A 15785-nucleotide genomic window follows, 5' to 3' on the forward strand; every position below is an offset into this window, starting at 1 on the left:
CACTCATTTAAATTTTGAAGCGGTGTTTTATTTTGAAGGATCCCGGCCGGAAGTTGTCCTTACCGGAACAGCCTGGACCTTGCACTATTCTCCCCATTACACCTCTGTCGTTGTATTATAACCGTCAGGGTGTTGTAACGTCAGTCGTCCCCATCGCAGAGTCGGTGCTCATCGATCACTTTATCTCAGCGATGTTTGGCTGATTAGCGCAGCGGACTGTGGCCTCACGGAGCGGACTGAGCCGGTAACACTCACCTTATTCATTATTGCGGATTAAATCGGGTGTTTAGTGTAAAAATGTCTCGTTTATCTCATCAAACACTGAGCTAAACACTTTGCTAGCTAAACGGAAAAGTTTGACTCCTTGCGCATGCGCAGTTAGCTTCCGCCGCTGGTTAGCATGTTAAACTGTCATTAGCTTGTTAGCTTGTTAGCCGATAAATTAGACTTTTAAGAAGCTGAGAACAAACTGTTCACTTTGTTTGTCGTCAGTTTGTCCCGCTGTAGCAGCCACAGAGACAAACAGCCGCCTGAACGGGTGTAAAAACATGTCGGTAGATTATTCTACCTGTGGTTTAAGGTCCAGGTAACCAGTAACAGACATCACCTATCAACCTGCTCTGTGTGACGTCACTCCAAATGTTACCTCTTTGCTCCTGGAAACCGTTTATCTAGAAAATGTCACCATATTGTCCAAGAATGAAGACTTGTTCCTCCAACTTCCACAAAGACTCTTAATATGTGACTTTTTACTCATAATTATTAATTTATTATTGAAATAATTTGATTTTTGGTCCTCAGACCCTCCTGGACCCCCCCAGACCCTCTCTGACCCCCCCAGACCCTCTCTGACCCCCTCAGACCCTCTCTGACCCCCTCAGACCCTCCTGGACCCCCCCAGACCCTCTCTGACCCCCTCAGACCCTCCTGGACCCTCTCAGACCTTCTTACATGCTCTCAGGCCCTCTTTGACACTCTCAGACCCTCCTGGACCCCCTCAGACCCTCTTGAACCCTCTCAGACCCTCCAGGACCCCCTCAGACCCTCTCAGACCCTCCTGGACCCCCTCAGACCCCCCCAGACCCTACTGAACCCTCTCAGACCCTCTCAGACCGTCCTGGACCCCCTCAGACCTTCCTGGACCCTGACCCTGTCTCCTCTCCCTCCCTGGCAGGCCGTGGGCGATGCTGCGGCGGGTGGCGGTGGTCGGTGCCGGGGCGGCGGGACTCTGTGCAGCCCGTCACATCCTGTCCCGTCTGGACCGCTTCGCCCCCCCGGTGGTGTTCGAGGTCGCCGACACCATCGGCGGCACCTGGAGCTACGACGACGGTGCCGGGACGCCGGACGGGCGGCCGGTTCACAGCAGCATGTACAGAGACCTGAGGTACACAACGCAGTACTTTTACTCCGGTCTGGGTACTTTTACTGCAGTCTGAGGTACTTTTACTGCGGTCTGAGTACTTTTACTGCAGTCTCAGTACTTTTACTGCAGTCTGAGTACTTTTACTGCAGTCTGAGTACTTTTACTTCAGTCTGAGTACTTTTACTCCAGTCTGAGTACTTCGTCTGAGTACTTTTACTGCAGTCTGAGGTACTTTTACTGCAGTCTGAGTACTTTTACTGCAGTCTGAGTACTTTTACTTCAGTCTGAGTACTTTTACTGCAGTCTGAGTACTTTTACTCCAGTCTGAGGTACTTTTACTGCAGTCTGAGTACTTTTACTGCAGTCTGAGGTACTTTTACTGCAGTCTGAGTACTTTTACTCCAGTCTGAGGTACTTTTACTTCAGTCTGAGTACTTTTACTCCAGTCTGAGTACTTTTACTCCAGTCTGAGGTACTTTTACTTCGGTCTGAGGTACTTTTATTCCAGTCTGAGGTACTTTTACTTGAGTCTGAGGTACTTTTACTCCAGTCTGAGTACTTGTACTCCAATCTGAGGTACTTGTACTCCATGTGAGTAAACATTGTACTTTAGTTACTCCTCAGACAAATATTCTCTAAAATCTGATGTGATTGAACAGAAAATTGAGTGAATGGATAATCAATGAATCATTTCACATGGTTTATTGTTTTAATCATGTTTTACTACTTTAAAGGGTTTTTTAATAATAGTTGTTTTTTTATTCAGTCATTAAAAATGTTTTTCTGAAACCTTCGACTTCATTTTTGAAATATTAAGACTTTTCCCCAGAAAACTACTAAAAGTGACTGTTAAATTATGACTTAAATCTATAAACGTATTAGTCATTCCTTTAGTAGTTTTATTTTTATTATTGGTCATAATTCTTTAAATAGTCCTTCAAACTAACTAATAATAACTCAGACCAGCAGCTGCCGTGTAAAATGAGTGTTTTTCTGAATGGAGTCTGGTGTATAGTTCTCCTGTTTGAGCTCCTCAGAGGAACAAACATTCATCCCGTCACGCTCGGTTTGATTCCCCGACAGGACCAACCTGCCCAAGGAGGTGATGATGTTCCCCGACTTCCCCTTCGACCCCCAGCTGAACAGCTTCCTGCCCCACCAGGAGGTCCAGAGGTACCTGGAGTCTTACTGCCGCAGCCACGCCGTCCGGCCTCACATCAGGGTGAGTCGCCCTGCCGCCCTGAACCTGTGGTTAGTGTAGGGGCGCTTTTACCTGGTTGATGCCCAAGACTCAGAGAAGAAGGCGATTTAATGATTATAATTATTATTATTAGAATTAACAGTATTAATAAAGTCAATCTAATGCCTTCTTCTTATTATTATATGTTTATCCTCCATGTATTTATACGTGTTCTTCTTCTATGATCTTTTTTTTTGTTGCCTTTTTGCTTTGGAGCTATTAAGACATGTAGCTCATAATATTCTGACTTTATTTAAGATATAAGATGTTATTATTAGTCCCACGACGGGGAAATGTACAAGCTTTGTGGAATATTAAACTTTTTTCTTTAATAATACTTTTACTGTGATATTATGGCTGAAAATTAGTTTCTATCTTATGTGTGTAAAAGCTTCTTATCTTACTTTTATTTTGAAGAACCTGTCTCACAAAATGTCCTGTATGAATTAATTTGATGCCATAAGTGTGTGTGTGTGTGTGTGTCAGTTCAGTACGGTGGTGGAAAACGTGCGGCCCGTTGTCATGACGACGGAGGGCGGGAAGGCGAGGACGACGTGGGAGGTGACGTCGTCTGACCCGTCAGGTCGCCAGGAGACGGAGACATTCGACTCGGTGTTCGTGTGCTCGGGGTGAGACGTCGCTCGTGTCGTTCATCGCCATCCTGCGTTTTCACACTCTGACTTCAAAATAAAAGCCTTATTTCAGGCATCACTTCCTGTGGCCACTTGTCACCAAAATATTGCGTTGGTCAGTTTAAACGTGTTTGTTTGGCTGTTCTGAAGTTTGATTCTTGGTTGTTTTAAGGCACTACTCCGACCCTCACATCCCAGACATACCGGGGGTGGACTACTTTAAAGGTACAGTCCACTAATGGATGTTAATTAATGGGAACGTCTTTAAAATAGAAATATGTCAGTCGCTTTCATCAGGTTTAGCCTAGCATACAGTTTCCCTACACTTGTTAATTATATTATTAGTATTTGAAAGGTTGATGTTTTTTCCTCTCTTGGTGAAGCGAGGCTAACAGTTTCCCTCTGCTTCCAGTCTTTGTGCTAAGCTAGGCTAACGTGTCTCAACACACCGATGACACTGATGTCTCTGTGTATGCAGGAAAGGTGCTCCACAGTCATTCGTACAAGTACCCAGAGCCGTTCTCGGGTCAGTCGGTGGTGGTTCTGGGAGCTAGAGCTTCAGGATTGGACATTTCCATTGAACTGGCCAAAGTTGGCGCCCAGGTAACACACAACACACCACCTGACGTACAACCCTTCAAGTGTCATTCATTTACAGCTGTTTAAAGGAGAAGAGGGTGTTTCTCCCCCTGGCTCCCCTCTGTCCACATCCTGGTGTGTGAGTGACTGGTAGGTAGTAAAAGTGTTGGAACTGGTCCAGTAGATCACCTCAGCCAGCAGCCACCAAACGGGCTGCAATGGCTGCAACGTGATCCTTTGGGACAACTGCACCTGATCACAGTAGGTCCACTAAAAGAGCTTGTTTGATCCACTGACAGGCTCAGAGTGTTATTCTAAGTGTGTGACAGCATCATGGAAAGGATCCCTACAGAGAGAGACCTGGAAGATCCTTTTGGTTTAACCACAAACAGCACACACACCAGACTACATTCACTAAAACAGGGATTTTAGAGAACAGGACACAGGAGCTGCTGCTCTGCTGCTGCCTCCATCAGTTAGTTTGTATGTGTAAATGTGTGTTACATAAATATTATATTTTATCTGAACGACCTCTTTAAAACACCAAAGTCACACAATAACACAAACTTACAAACTGATGGAGGCAGCAGCAGACCAGCAGCTCCTCTGTCCTGTGAGCTAAAATCCCTGTTTTAGTGAATGTAGTCTGGTGTGTGTGCTGTTTGTGGTTAAACCAAAAGGATCTTCCAGGTCTCTCTCTGTAGGGATCCTTTCCATGATGCTGTCACACACTTAGAATAACACTCTGAACTGAGGTGATCAACATTTTTTGTATCTACCAGTGATTTAAACACCAGAATATGTAAGAATGTGTCCCAGGTTTAAAAATGATGAGGGGGAAATGATGTAGAAACTCTGTCCTGTCTCTGACTGTGTGACAGAACTGCCCAGAAAACACTTTTTCCAGCTCATCACTTAAAAACATCTTTTTGTTTCTGAATTTCTGTAAAATATATAAAGTAGAAATTGAGGAGGGTCAGGATGCTCCTCCTCATGCGACCCGCCATCACGTCATTTACAGCTGTTATTGCCACTGTAATAAATAAATGTACAACCCCCCTTCTTTTCTCCCCCCCAGGTGATTCTAAGTCACGGCCGTCCTCGTCTCACCTTCCCCCTCCCTGCTGGGATTCAACAGTCCAGTCCGGTGGCGGCGGTCGAGGAGGACGGCAGCATTCGCTTCCAGGTGACTGAAGCTTCCCTCAGCTGACACAGTGGAAATACTCCACAACGACACCCCCACTGAAGTAAAAGTACTAAAGTATCAGCAGACTGGACTGAAAGTACTTCAAGTAAAACTACTCATGTGGCAGTAAAATGCTTCCTTCAGTGTTTCCTCTTATTGTCTCATCATCGCTGTTTAATTAACTGGAAATCCAAGAACTCACCTGAGAGAATCACTGTCACCTTCAGAGGTGGAGGGGCTCAGGAGTCTGAGGGGGGGCTGAACATGAGCAGATGTTTTCACGATGAATGTTTTCATGCTGTTCCAGGACGGCTCGGTGGCCGCCGCAGACGTCCTGATGTTCTGCACCGGCTACAACTTCAGCTACCCTTTCCTGGACGCGGCTCAGCTGGGTCTGGAGATCCAGGACCACCTGGTGTCCCCCCTCTACCGCTTCCTGATGCCCCCGGCCTTCCCCTCGCTCTTCTTCATCGGCATCTGCAAGATCATCTGCCCCTTCCCCCACTTCAACTGCCAGGTGAGCCGGTGAATGTAGTCTGGTGTGTGTGCAGAGAGCGATATAACGGCTGTTTGTGGTTAAACTGAAGGACGGAGGAGTGAACCTGTGGTTTCACAGAAGTTGGTGGGTTTCAGTATGGATGAATTCTTTATCATCTCCTAACACACACTCACTGTTATTTCTGTACAGCTGACTGTTGCTATGGACGCAGCTGTGATGGCACAAGCATCATCTAAAATCATTTTTAAATCAATAAGAAGTCTGTAGTTTGAGGTTGATTTCTTCAGTATGGAGCCATTATTGCCAAACGAGCTCCTTCAGGGTGATGAAGACTCCTCTGCTTGGCGTCGGGGTTCAGGAAAATGAGATTAAAGTGAAATTAAAATGAATATTCGGTCGATAAAAGTAACGCTGAAGAGTGAGGTGTTTCTCCCGTTGCATGCTGGGTATTTGTCTGGTCTCCGCAGGTGCAGTTTGCTCTGGCCGTGCTGGACGGCTCGGTCGCTCTACCGCCTCCGGCCCAGATGGAGGACGAGTCGTGGCGAGCGCTGCAGGAGAAGGTGGAGCAAGGCGTCCAGCGGCGCCACCTGCTGCTCCTGGACCAGGATCAGTGGGAGTACTGCCGCACGCTGGCGAGCACCGCCGGCTTCGCGCCGCTGCCGCCGGTCATCCGCAGCCTGTACGAGGAGACGTGGCGACAGCGGCACATTCACCCCGAAAACTACCGGAGGCTCAACTACAGGCTGATCAGCGACACCCAGTGGGAGCTGATCGATTGATCGATGGGTGGAGAAATGTTAGAAACCTGATGATGCAACACGTTCAGCTAAAAAACAACCAGCTCGTTTTGTGAATCACATCATGTTTCTGCTGACGACGTTTTTTTGTCAAACAAATCTCTATTCTTCAGCGTCAAGCTCGTCCGTCCGTCCATCAGCTGAACACCTTCAGATGAAGCCGCTGCAACCAATAATCTACTAATAAGTGAATCCAGAACTATTTTTATACGAGATCAATCATTTTGAGTCATTTTTTAAAGAAGAAAATGTCCAAATTCTCTGATTTCAGCTCCTTAGATGTGAATATTTCCTGTTTCTCGTCGCTTCAGGAAACACCGATCAGTGTTTTTCACCACTTTCTGACAGTAAATGGGCCGAACAGCTGATCGATTAATGGAGCAAATGATCGACAGGTGAATCGATGAAGAAGGTTAGTTCTGACTCTGGTCGGGTTGAAACATTCATGTTCCCAGAGGAGGAACCTCGCTGACTTCAGATGGAAATATCCCAACAACTACTACTGCTACTGCTGATCTCCATGTAATGTGCATCAGACATTCATGGTCCCCTGAGGATGAACTGTGACTTTATTGATCCTCTCACTCTTCATCAGGTCAGCGTTTCACTGTTTCACCGTTACTCCATGTTTAGTGCTAGTTAACACGCTAAACTAGGTTTTGTCAGCATTATTAATTTTTGACATTTTTTACCAGCGTGCGTTTTGCTCAAATCTCCACTGTGCCTAAATATTTACCCACGATGCATCTGAGGGGCGTCCGAACGTAGCTGCCACGCTGTAGTAGCAGCTCGTCGGCGCTCGTCTTTACTTCTGCTTACTTTACTTCTTATTTTTCAGCTAGTGGGTCAGAAAGTTACTTTTCCTGAAGCCAGTTTTTGCCTTTGAACCGACAGTCTTATATTTCAGGTGTTTTCAAATAGCAACAGCAAAAGCAATAGCAAAGACTGAAGTCAAGTTTATGTTTAATCTTTATTTATTTAAACGAAGTGGCTGTTGGAGAGCGAACCAGAGTTATCACAGGAAAATAAGATTTCACTATGAATCAAAATGTTATCAATTCAAACTTCTGGTGCAGATTTTTAAAAATAAAATGTCTGTTTTTAATTAAACTCGTGTGATTAAGCTCCTGTAGTTCATCCAGTGACTTTACATCCGTTCTGCTGCGTCCGGCCTCAAGCCGCTGAAACGTCTGTCTGAAGTCTGACAAATGAAATCAGCAGCGACACGTCTAACGTCAGCAGAATGGCTTCATGTAGTTTGTAGAAAATAAAATCATAAATAACTATAAATCGCTTCTGGTGTGAGAAAATTCATAGATTTTATTTTGGCAGATGCTGTTTACACCCTGGTGTTTGTTGGAAAGAAGATTTGTTTGTGTTCATCTGCTATAACCGTCATCTTTTCCTAAACCTAACCAAACTGCCAGGACTTAAATCCTGTTTTCTGGAGTGAAACTAAACCGCTGAGCCGCCACATCAGTCGCTCTTCCTATTGTGTGATCAGGAAATAGCCAAATGGTATGCTAACGTGCTAAACTCGGATAGTGTCGGACAGTAAACATCACGCCGGCTAAACCTCGGGTAGTCAGCAGTGTTGTTGTGAACATGTTAGCATGTAGCTCAAAGCTAATCATGTGCTGCCTTCAGATGGGACGATGAGCTCGTGGTTACGACACGGGAAGTCGTGCATTTGATACGATGTGTGTTCAAGTGGTTTTGTTGTGAGAGCAACGCCATGATGTCACAACCCTCCAGGAAGTGAGCCAGGCTTCGAAGCCAACTTTACAGAACTGTCACTGCAGCGATGGCGTCCATCATGTGACACCACTGAGCCCAGCGAGTGTTTTTTGTTCCACAGACTCACGTCGTGAAGCGTCAACCTGAGAAATGACTCATTGGGTCTGACAACATTTGGGCCGCACCATTCAATCATTTTATTCCCATTCAAGTTAGCGGAGGGCTAACAGGAAGTTAGCGGAGGGCTAACAGGAAGTTAGCAGCCTGAGATGCTCTATGGGCCCAATAATGAGGAACATCCGGATACTTATAAACCCGGGAAGTCAAAGTTTTTTGGCTTCGTGCTCCACTGAGCAGCTTTCACAGGAATGAACGAAGCCTCAAACACTAAAGCACTAAACAATTCAGCCAGGGTTAGGGTTAGGGTTAGGTGTACTGCAGGTGTACTGCAGGTGTCAGTGTTTGTGGTAAATTTGGTCTTAATTATTAATTTGAGACTAATCCTAACCTGAGATCAGTCCCACACCAACGTAGACCAGATGTTTTGGCATCATTTTTCTGCTTAACTCTGATTTTTAGAGCAGAGAGGACTGATGACTGAATGAATCACCAGATGAGTGTGAAGTAAAATGTGTGGTTTGTTTATGTGATCCAAAGACATATGAGATAAGAAGGTGTGGCGATGAATACGGACTGAGGTAAAAAGGTCGTTGTGTCTGACGGGCGCAGCTGATTAATGATTCCTGGGACCGAACGGATCCACACGTTAACCATGAACGAGGCCGGGGACACGGACAGCTGACTTTAATCCAGACGTTGCACCACAAAATGACATCACAGACCGACCCGAGCTCAGAAACAACAACATCACATGAAGCGGGAACGTTTGAAGGAAACAGAGGTTTTACACATTTAAAGGGAAGTTCCACCTTTTATGTTTGTTTTTTTGACAATTACACTCATTGATTACATGTTCCACAACTGATTCACTGACGGTTTGTAACATGAGGACAAAAAAAACAACAAAGTCAGCAACCTGTTCATGCTCCACAGAACAGACGTTATGTTACAGGGGTCAAAGGTCAACGTGGCTTCTGGCTAACTGCTGGAGAAGCTGCACACTCACACATTTTCACTGAAAGGAGCCTTTAAAATGGGTGTAATTCCCCTTTAAGCCTCTCAGGAGGACAGAAATGTACTATTTTAGGTGGTAATTTAAAGGAACAAGAAAAAGAAGAGCAGTGCTGAAGAGATTAGTGGTATATTAATGGTATATTCCAGCAGCACATCAGTATTATTCTCTAATGGGGGGGCACCAGGCCAGACGTCAGCCGCTCAGAGGGTTTTTAACACCATGACGACCAGAGGTTCATCTGGGATGGAGAAACACTCTGACTGTGACTTTAGCTGCTGTCTGTAGCTGCAGCACAACAAAGCAGGAAGTACATCCAAGAAACACATTTAAAGCAGCAGAAGAAGAAACGAGGCCTGTTTTATCCTGTTAGAAACACATTTAAAGCAGCAGAAGAAGAAACTGATCAGGAGAAATAAAGCTCCTCAAACGCTCCTGATGGGAGATGAAGAAACATGGAGGACGGGGGAATCCGAACTGCGGCCCGAACGCGACGCAGACGAGCCCGGTGGGATTTCCAGGTGACTGGAGCTCTTTTAATGACATCATCTTGTTTTGTCCTCTTCTTCTGCAGCGATTTCAGGTGTTTTCTCAGCAAAACTTTATTTGCTCCGGAACCAATTTGTTACAAAGTCGCCTCAAGGTTGGTTCGTCACATCCACCACATCGTTTATTATCATTTCTGTTTATCATTTTGTTATTTTTGCCGGGGGGGGGGGGGCACATCGGGACAGTTCAGGAATGAATGGAGAATGCAGAGGGCAGCCGGCTACAGGAGCTGGTTTAAGCCAAAAAGGCTTCGAGGTTGGATCATAACAACAAACAAACTGAACCAGAGTTCATTGGTAACTGGACAGAGATGACCTCTTCAACAAGGTCTCAGTCGGGTTGTTTGGTCCACTGAGTGTTCACACCTTCTCGATGTTGGCGCACCAAAAGGTCTTCATCGATTTGACCGAACTAAACCAGGCAAGTTTGGAAACTCCGACTGGAGCACCCAACTCCTAATGTCAGAACAATAGTGGAAGGAAATTTGCATTAATTAGCATTTTCTTTTGCCGAATTTGGATGGAAACGTCGCTATCAAAGTTCTACACCAACATCGAAACACCGAACACCAGCACCACAGAGCTGCTGGATGACTTCCTGGTGCATCACGCACTGTTTTTAAGTCTTTCATAAAGAAACCAGCGCTGAAACCTTCTAGAAGACGACCCGTGAAGACTTGGACTCGTTTTCCATGTGCACCACCCTCTTGACCTTCTCGACAGCCTCCTGGTCGTCCTCTCCCACCCCCTCTTTTTTCAGGATCTTCAGCGGCCACCAGAGGGAGCCGCTCCGGCGGTCTCTGCGGACGGTGTGTTCTGCTGGCCAGCAGCAGGGGGCGCCCTTGTCCCCCGTCAGGAAGTAGAGGAGGGCGTTGAGCCAGGCGTTGCAGGATGCCAGCGGCCGTGTAACCTTGTAGCAGATGGAGACGGTCTTCATGGCGTTGCAGCCGACGAGCTGCCCCCGCCGGAGGAGCAGGAACAGCGTCCGGGTCACGTGGAAGGGCAAGAAGCAGAGCGCGAACAGCAGCGTGATGGTGAGGATGGTTTTAATGGATTTCCGTCTCCGCCGGATGTAGTGCGAGTACTGAGATCCGGAGATGGAGACCGAGGTCCTCTCCCGCTCCCTGACTCCGTCTGTCACCCTGTCTCCTACTGGACCGTCCTCCCCGCCCTCTACTGAACTAGGCGGGGAGCGCAGGGTCTGAAATATCGTCCTGACCACCTGAGAGTAGCACCAGGCGATGATGACGAACGGCACAAAGAAGCCCAGCAGGTGGAGGACGATGCCGTACGGGACGTAGTCAGCAAACTCCTTGTCGATGGCGTCGTCCCAGCAGTTCATGTATCCCTCCTTGTCCTCCAGCTGAGATTCAGTGCTGTTCCCGCCTTCCCTCACCCCTCCAGGCCCGACTGCCCCGCCGCCTGGTCTGTGGAGGTATCCCGTCTGGGCGAACCTGAAGATGGGGCAGGTGAGGATGAAGACCACAACCCACACCAGCGCACAGGTGCCCTTCACCACCCGCTTGCTCTCCAGAGTGATGGTCCTCATCGGGTGGCAGATGCCCAGGTACCTATGGACAGAAAGCTCAGGGTGAGTTTGGGTCCATCGCTTTACTCTCATACTTAAAGTTGAAATGTATATGTATACTTTCTTTTACCTCAGGTGGACATAAAACCACCCACAAAGAAATATGACCGTGATCACCTACATCCTGTATCGCATCTCACATCTTTGTCCACTCATGAGCAAATTGTGTCCTAACGGTGAGAAACGAGAAACAAGAGCGAGCGTCAATGACGAAATCAGGTCATTTGCCTTGTTTCCTGTTGGACCGTCCTAACTGGCTGGACGCTGTTTTGAGCTGAACTTTAGTCGCCTGGTTTCTGTTTCTGTGGCTTTAAAGCTTCTTAGTAGAGGAGCAGCTTCCCCACAGAAACCTGAATAAGCTGCTGATGTGGCTGCAGGAGGTCACGGAGAGCTGATATCCAGAACAACAACCTGCTGCCGTCGGCCGGATCGACTTCACAGAACAAACGTCTGAATATCACAACAGAAAACGTCTGATTTCACTTTAAAGAGGACAAACGTGGGCAGAGAGTCAGGACTGGAGCGGTGACGCCTCCAGACTGATCAGCTGATTGCTATGGGGTTTGTTTCCATGGTGACAACAACAGAAGAGCAGATTTGACGGAGTTTGCGCGTCCCATGTTACACGATTTGATGCGACCGTTGGACGCTCGCTCTCAGGGCAACACGTAAGGAGCAAGAGTTCAGCACTTTGATTTCTACGGCTTCAGTCTCTTACTGCTTTGAATGGTTTCCCAGCTTTTACCATACTGAGATACAACATTGTCTTCAGTAACATCCATCATGTCTTCCTCAGGTGTCTCCTGTTCATCCAGCATACCTACGTCTTTCACCCACTCGTGTGTTTCCATTGACTTCTCATGCGGTGGTACCACTTTTAAAAGGTGCTTCGAGGCTTTTTAGGTTCAAGTTTTTTAGATTGAAAAAGCTGGAGGAGCAAACTGAGAAGCAGCCTGATGTTACTTCACCCAGCGGCCTGAATCTTGACCTTCACACTGCATGTTTTGTCACTGCTGAGCTTCCATACCCATTGTAGGCCTGCTTGATTGGGTGAGGAAACGGTCCTGCAGCCGGGTCGGCAGCTCACTGAGGTCAGACAAACATTTCACCAGCGTCTGATTGGCTCAAAGGTCAGGAGAATCACCTAGCATGCTACGTTAGCCTTGGTAGCGTCCTGTAAGCAAGTCACAGTTCAAATAGCGCTCGTAGGGGCCGTCAAAAATTAATGTTTCCAGGAAAATATATATGAGCAGTGATCTTCTCATAGAGTGTACAGAAATCCAGGACACCTTCAATATGGGACGACTGACCTAAATGAAAATATTTTCCAACATAATGCAAAAGTATTCCCACCCATGTCCACTATATTCTCTTGGGGGCTTCCAAGAGTGAACGAAAATTAATTCACATTTTCTATTGCCTCTATTCTGGAAAGCTTTGTGTGGCAACGGGCAGTCAGCGAACAGACGGTAAACCAACCTAAATGGATAAATATCTACATCAGAATAATCACAGACTGTTGATAAGAAGTGGACGTTGCCTGTTGGTTTGTGGACGCCCATTTGAAGCCTTCAGTTTGGCTTTATGGACGCCGCCATCTTGTTTTTTTGGAGCCAGATGTTCGTTCCACAAAGACCTCCTCTGATTGGTCAGTGAGCAGGTAGCTTTATTTCCTAAATGAACATCCTGCTGTGCTGAAGAAGACTGTAAACTAGCGACTGATCAACCGACCAATCAGAGGACAGGACACTTCTTTATATAGAATAATGGGCTAGGAGCACCTGTGGTAACGTTGTTTCCGAGCGTGTTTCTGGATGTCGTACCTGTGCACAGAGATGCAGGTGAGGAAGAAGATGGAGCAGTAGAGGTTGAAGTAGAAGAGGAAGCGGACGAGGCGGCACATGAAGTCTCCAAACACCCATCGGTCCCTCAGCACGTAGCTCGCCACCAGGAAGGGCAGCGACAGACCGTACATCAGGTCTGTGGTGGCCAGGTTCACCATGTAGATCAGCGAGGTGTTCCAACGTCGCCCAGCGCCGCCGCCGCCACAGCAGCCGCCGCTGTGGTGGCGACAGGAGCGCAGCAGCACCACCGAGTTGAGGGTGAGGCTGAAGAGGAAGGTCAGCGAGTAGCAGACGGGCAGGAAGACATACTTGTAGGATTCGTCGATGCTGCAGGAGGACGGAGGGAGGGACGAGGTGGGCGAGGTGCCAGAGGCGTTGGGATGGTTGCTCGCCGCCGGTGATGCCAACACGACAACGTCTGAGGAGACGCTGGAGGTTTGGCTCAGTCCCATGATGGAGGCTATTTCTGTCTGAGCTGCATCGGTTCAGGTTCCTCTCTCGTCATCTCTGCACCAGACTCAAGTCTTCTCACTAACTGAGGTTTCTTTCATTTGTCCTTCTTCTGACCGATCTATCTATCTATCTATCTATCTATCTATCTATCTATCTATCTATCTACTTACCTATTGATCTATTTATCTATCTATCTATCTATCTATCTACTTACCTATTGATCTATCTATCTATCTATCTATCTATCTATCTATCTATCTATCTATCTGTCTATCTATCTGATCCATGTTCCTGGTGTGTAGAGGGAGTTTCTGTGACGGAGAGGAGAGAAAACACACCGTCATTAGTTTGGAAAAGCTCGCTCAGAGTGCACCGCCGGCGTTTTGCTGATGAAGACTATGTTTCGCTCAATTAGCTGTCGATTAATCGTTAACGAAGCTTTCCGGAAAACCTCGGTCCATCCATGCAGCCTTCCTGTGCTGCTGTTCCAGCCGCCGAAGCGTTTGGTGTCAAAAGTCAAATAATGTGGACTGGTGCAGTTTGTGTTGATGTTCTGACTCCGTATGTTTATTAAACTGGTCCGACAGAATCACACAGGATAAAGTAAAGTAAAGACACAAATAAATATAATAAAAAAAACATTATTTAACCCATTAACTCAAACAGAAACAAAAAAAACAGAAAAATTCCCGCTGAACATGAGGATGTTAGCACGTTAGCGTGCTAGCATTAGCATTTAGCTCATCTCAGAGCTGCTAGCTGACTGTGGACTCTTAGTTTGTTCTGTATGTTATAGTTTTATTGTCATTTCTGTTTTCATTTTAGACTTAGATTAGATTAGATTTTACATCTGAAACGATTAGTTGATAAATTCGTTATCTGATCAACAGAAAATTAATCAGCAACTATTTTAAAAGTGGAGATTTGCTGTTTTTTTGTATTTTATATCATCGTAAAAATAAATATCTTTGGGTTTTGGATTGTTGAGCGAACAAATGAAGACATTTGGGGCTCTGGGACACCAAAGCAAACTAATCAAAAAACTAATTGGCAGGTTAATTATGAAAATGATCGATAGTTGCAGCTCTAATACATTTTTTGTCCATTTGAGTGAAATAAAAGAAAAATAGTTGCTCATGTGAGGATTCTTGAATTATTCTTAATTAAAGAGTTTGAACTGAGCTGCTCTTTATGGAGATAATGTCTGATTGATTGATAGAAACAAAGAGATCGACCTGTTGCCTTATATTCTGTTGGACATTTTGACAACAGAAAAGATTTTCTTTTTTTGCACACTGATTTTATGTTTTTTAGAGAAATATTTTTTTTATCGTGCAAAGAACAATTTTATTTGTGTGCATGTTTCCTGTAATCCACACAGTATTAATCTGAAGTCCACCTGCACTCACACATAAGATTTTTGAAAAAATGGGATTTTGCAAATGTGATCAGTAAAACTAAGTGCAATTTCCCATAATTCCCTCATTTTGTCGAATCTGCGGTCGATTCGATGTTCAGTCTGCTGTCATATTGGAGAAAAGCAGCAAATCAGAGTTGTAAAACAGAGAATATTCAGCATCTCTGCTTAAAACAATACTTTCACATCATAACTGTAGTTGTTAATGTTCTGTAGATGCAGTGACTGAGCCTTCGGTCATGTCAGCACTTTTATTTTCACACATAAAAGACGACACTTGTGCCGTTTTGGTTGATTTCATTTGTACCAAACGCTGGAAATCTGAGCAGTTTGACCAACTGACCTGTAAACGCTCAGTCTGGATTAAAACAGACCCTCTCTCCGGCCAATCAGGTGTCAGTATTTCCCCCTCAGAACATCAGGTCCAATCTGGACCGGAGGGAGTGTGACTGTAGCTCCAGGAGCTCCTCGTCCTCCTCCTCTCGTCTTGTGGCTCAGAAGTGTCTGTTTCGGGGCCGAAGGGTCTCTCTGGGTTTCTCTCCTGACCTTCAGCTTCTCTGTAAATAATTGATCAGCGTTCATTCAGTCAGAACTGCAGGAATGAAACCCAATACAGGGACTGCAGAGGAGGAGGAGGCTCGGGGCTGCTGGCTTTTAGCAGGACTCTGCTCTTCGTGCAAACTGACGATTCAATCATTAAGAAAACACAATAAAGACTTAAAAGCTTTGCTCTTCAAGTTCTTTCAGATTTAAATCTCACTGCTGCTCAA

The 15785-nt window shown here is 46.0% G+C and overlaps 2 protein-coding genes across 2 annotated transcripts; one reads left to right on the forward strand and one right to left on the reverse strand.

The window, feature by feature from the left end:
- Window positions 1–153: 153 nt before the first annotated feature.
- Window positions 154–7420, forward strand: LOC139212772 (uncharacterized). Its single transcript, XM_070843304.1, has 9 exons — window positions 154–244; window positions 1175–1384; window positions 2447–2585; window positions 3090–3232; window positions 3408–3460; window positions 3714–3838; window positions 4893–5000; window positions 5308–5517; window positions 5967–7420. Exons 2-9 carry the CDS (start codon window positions 1185–1187, stop codon window positions 6276–6278), a joined length of 1290 nt encoding a protein of 429 aa, XP_070699405.1. The 5' UTR covers window positions 154–244; window positions 1175–1184; the 3' UTR covers window positions 6279–7420.
- A 2875-nt stretch (window positions 7421–10295) lies between these two features.
- On the reverse strand, window positions 10296–13597 carry LOC139213447 (P2Y purinoceptor 3). The gene is made up of 2 exons (XM_070844141.1): window positions 13125–13597; window positions 10296–11284 (listed from the first exon to the last, which is right to left on the reverse strand). The coding sequence occupies exons 1-2, from the start codon at window positions 13595–13597 to the stop codon at window positions 10369–10371; spliced, it is 1389 nt and encodes a 462-aa protein (XP_070700242.1). The 3' UTR covers window positions 10296–10368.
- Between the last annotated feature and the right edge of the window lie 2188 nt (window positions 13598–15785).

Source organism: Pempheris klunzingeri, chromosome 14 (genome assembly GCF_042242105.1).
Source record: "Pempheris klunzingeri isolate RE-2024b chromosome 14, fPemKlu1.hap1, whole genome shotgun sequence".
Taxonomy (NCBI): Eukaryota; Metazoa; Chordata; class Actinopteri; order Acropomatiformes; family Pempheridae; genus Pempheris; species Pempheris klunzingeri.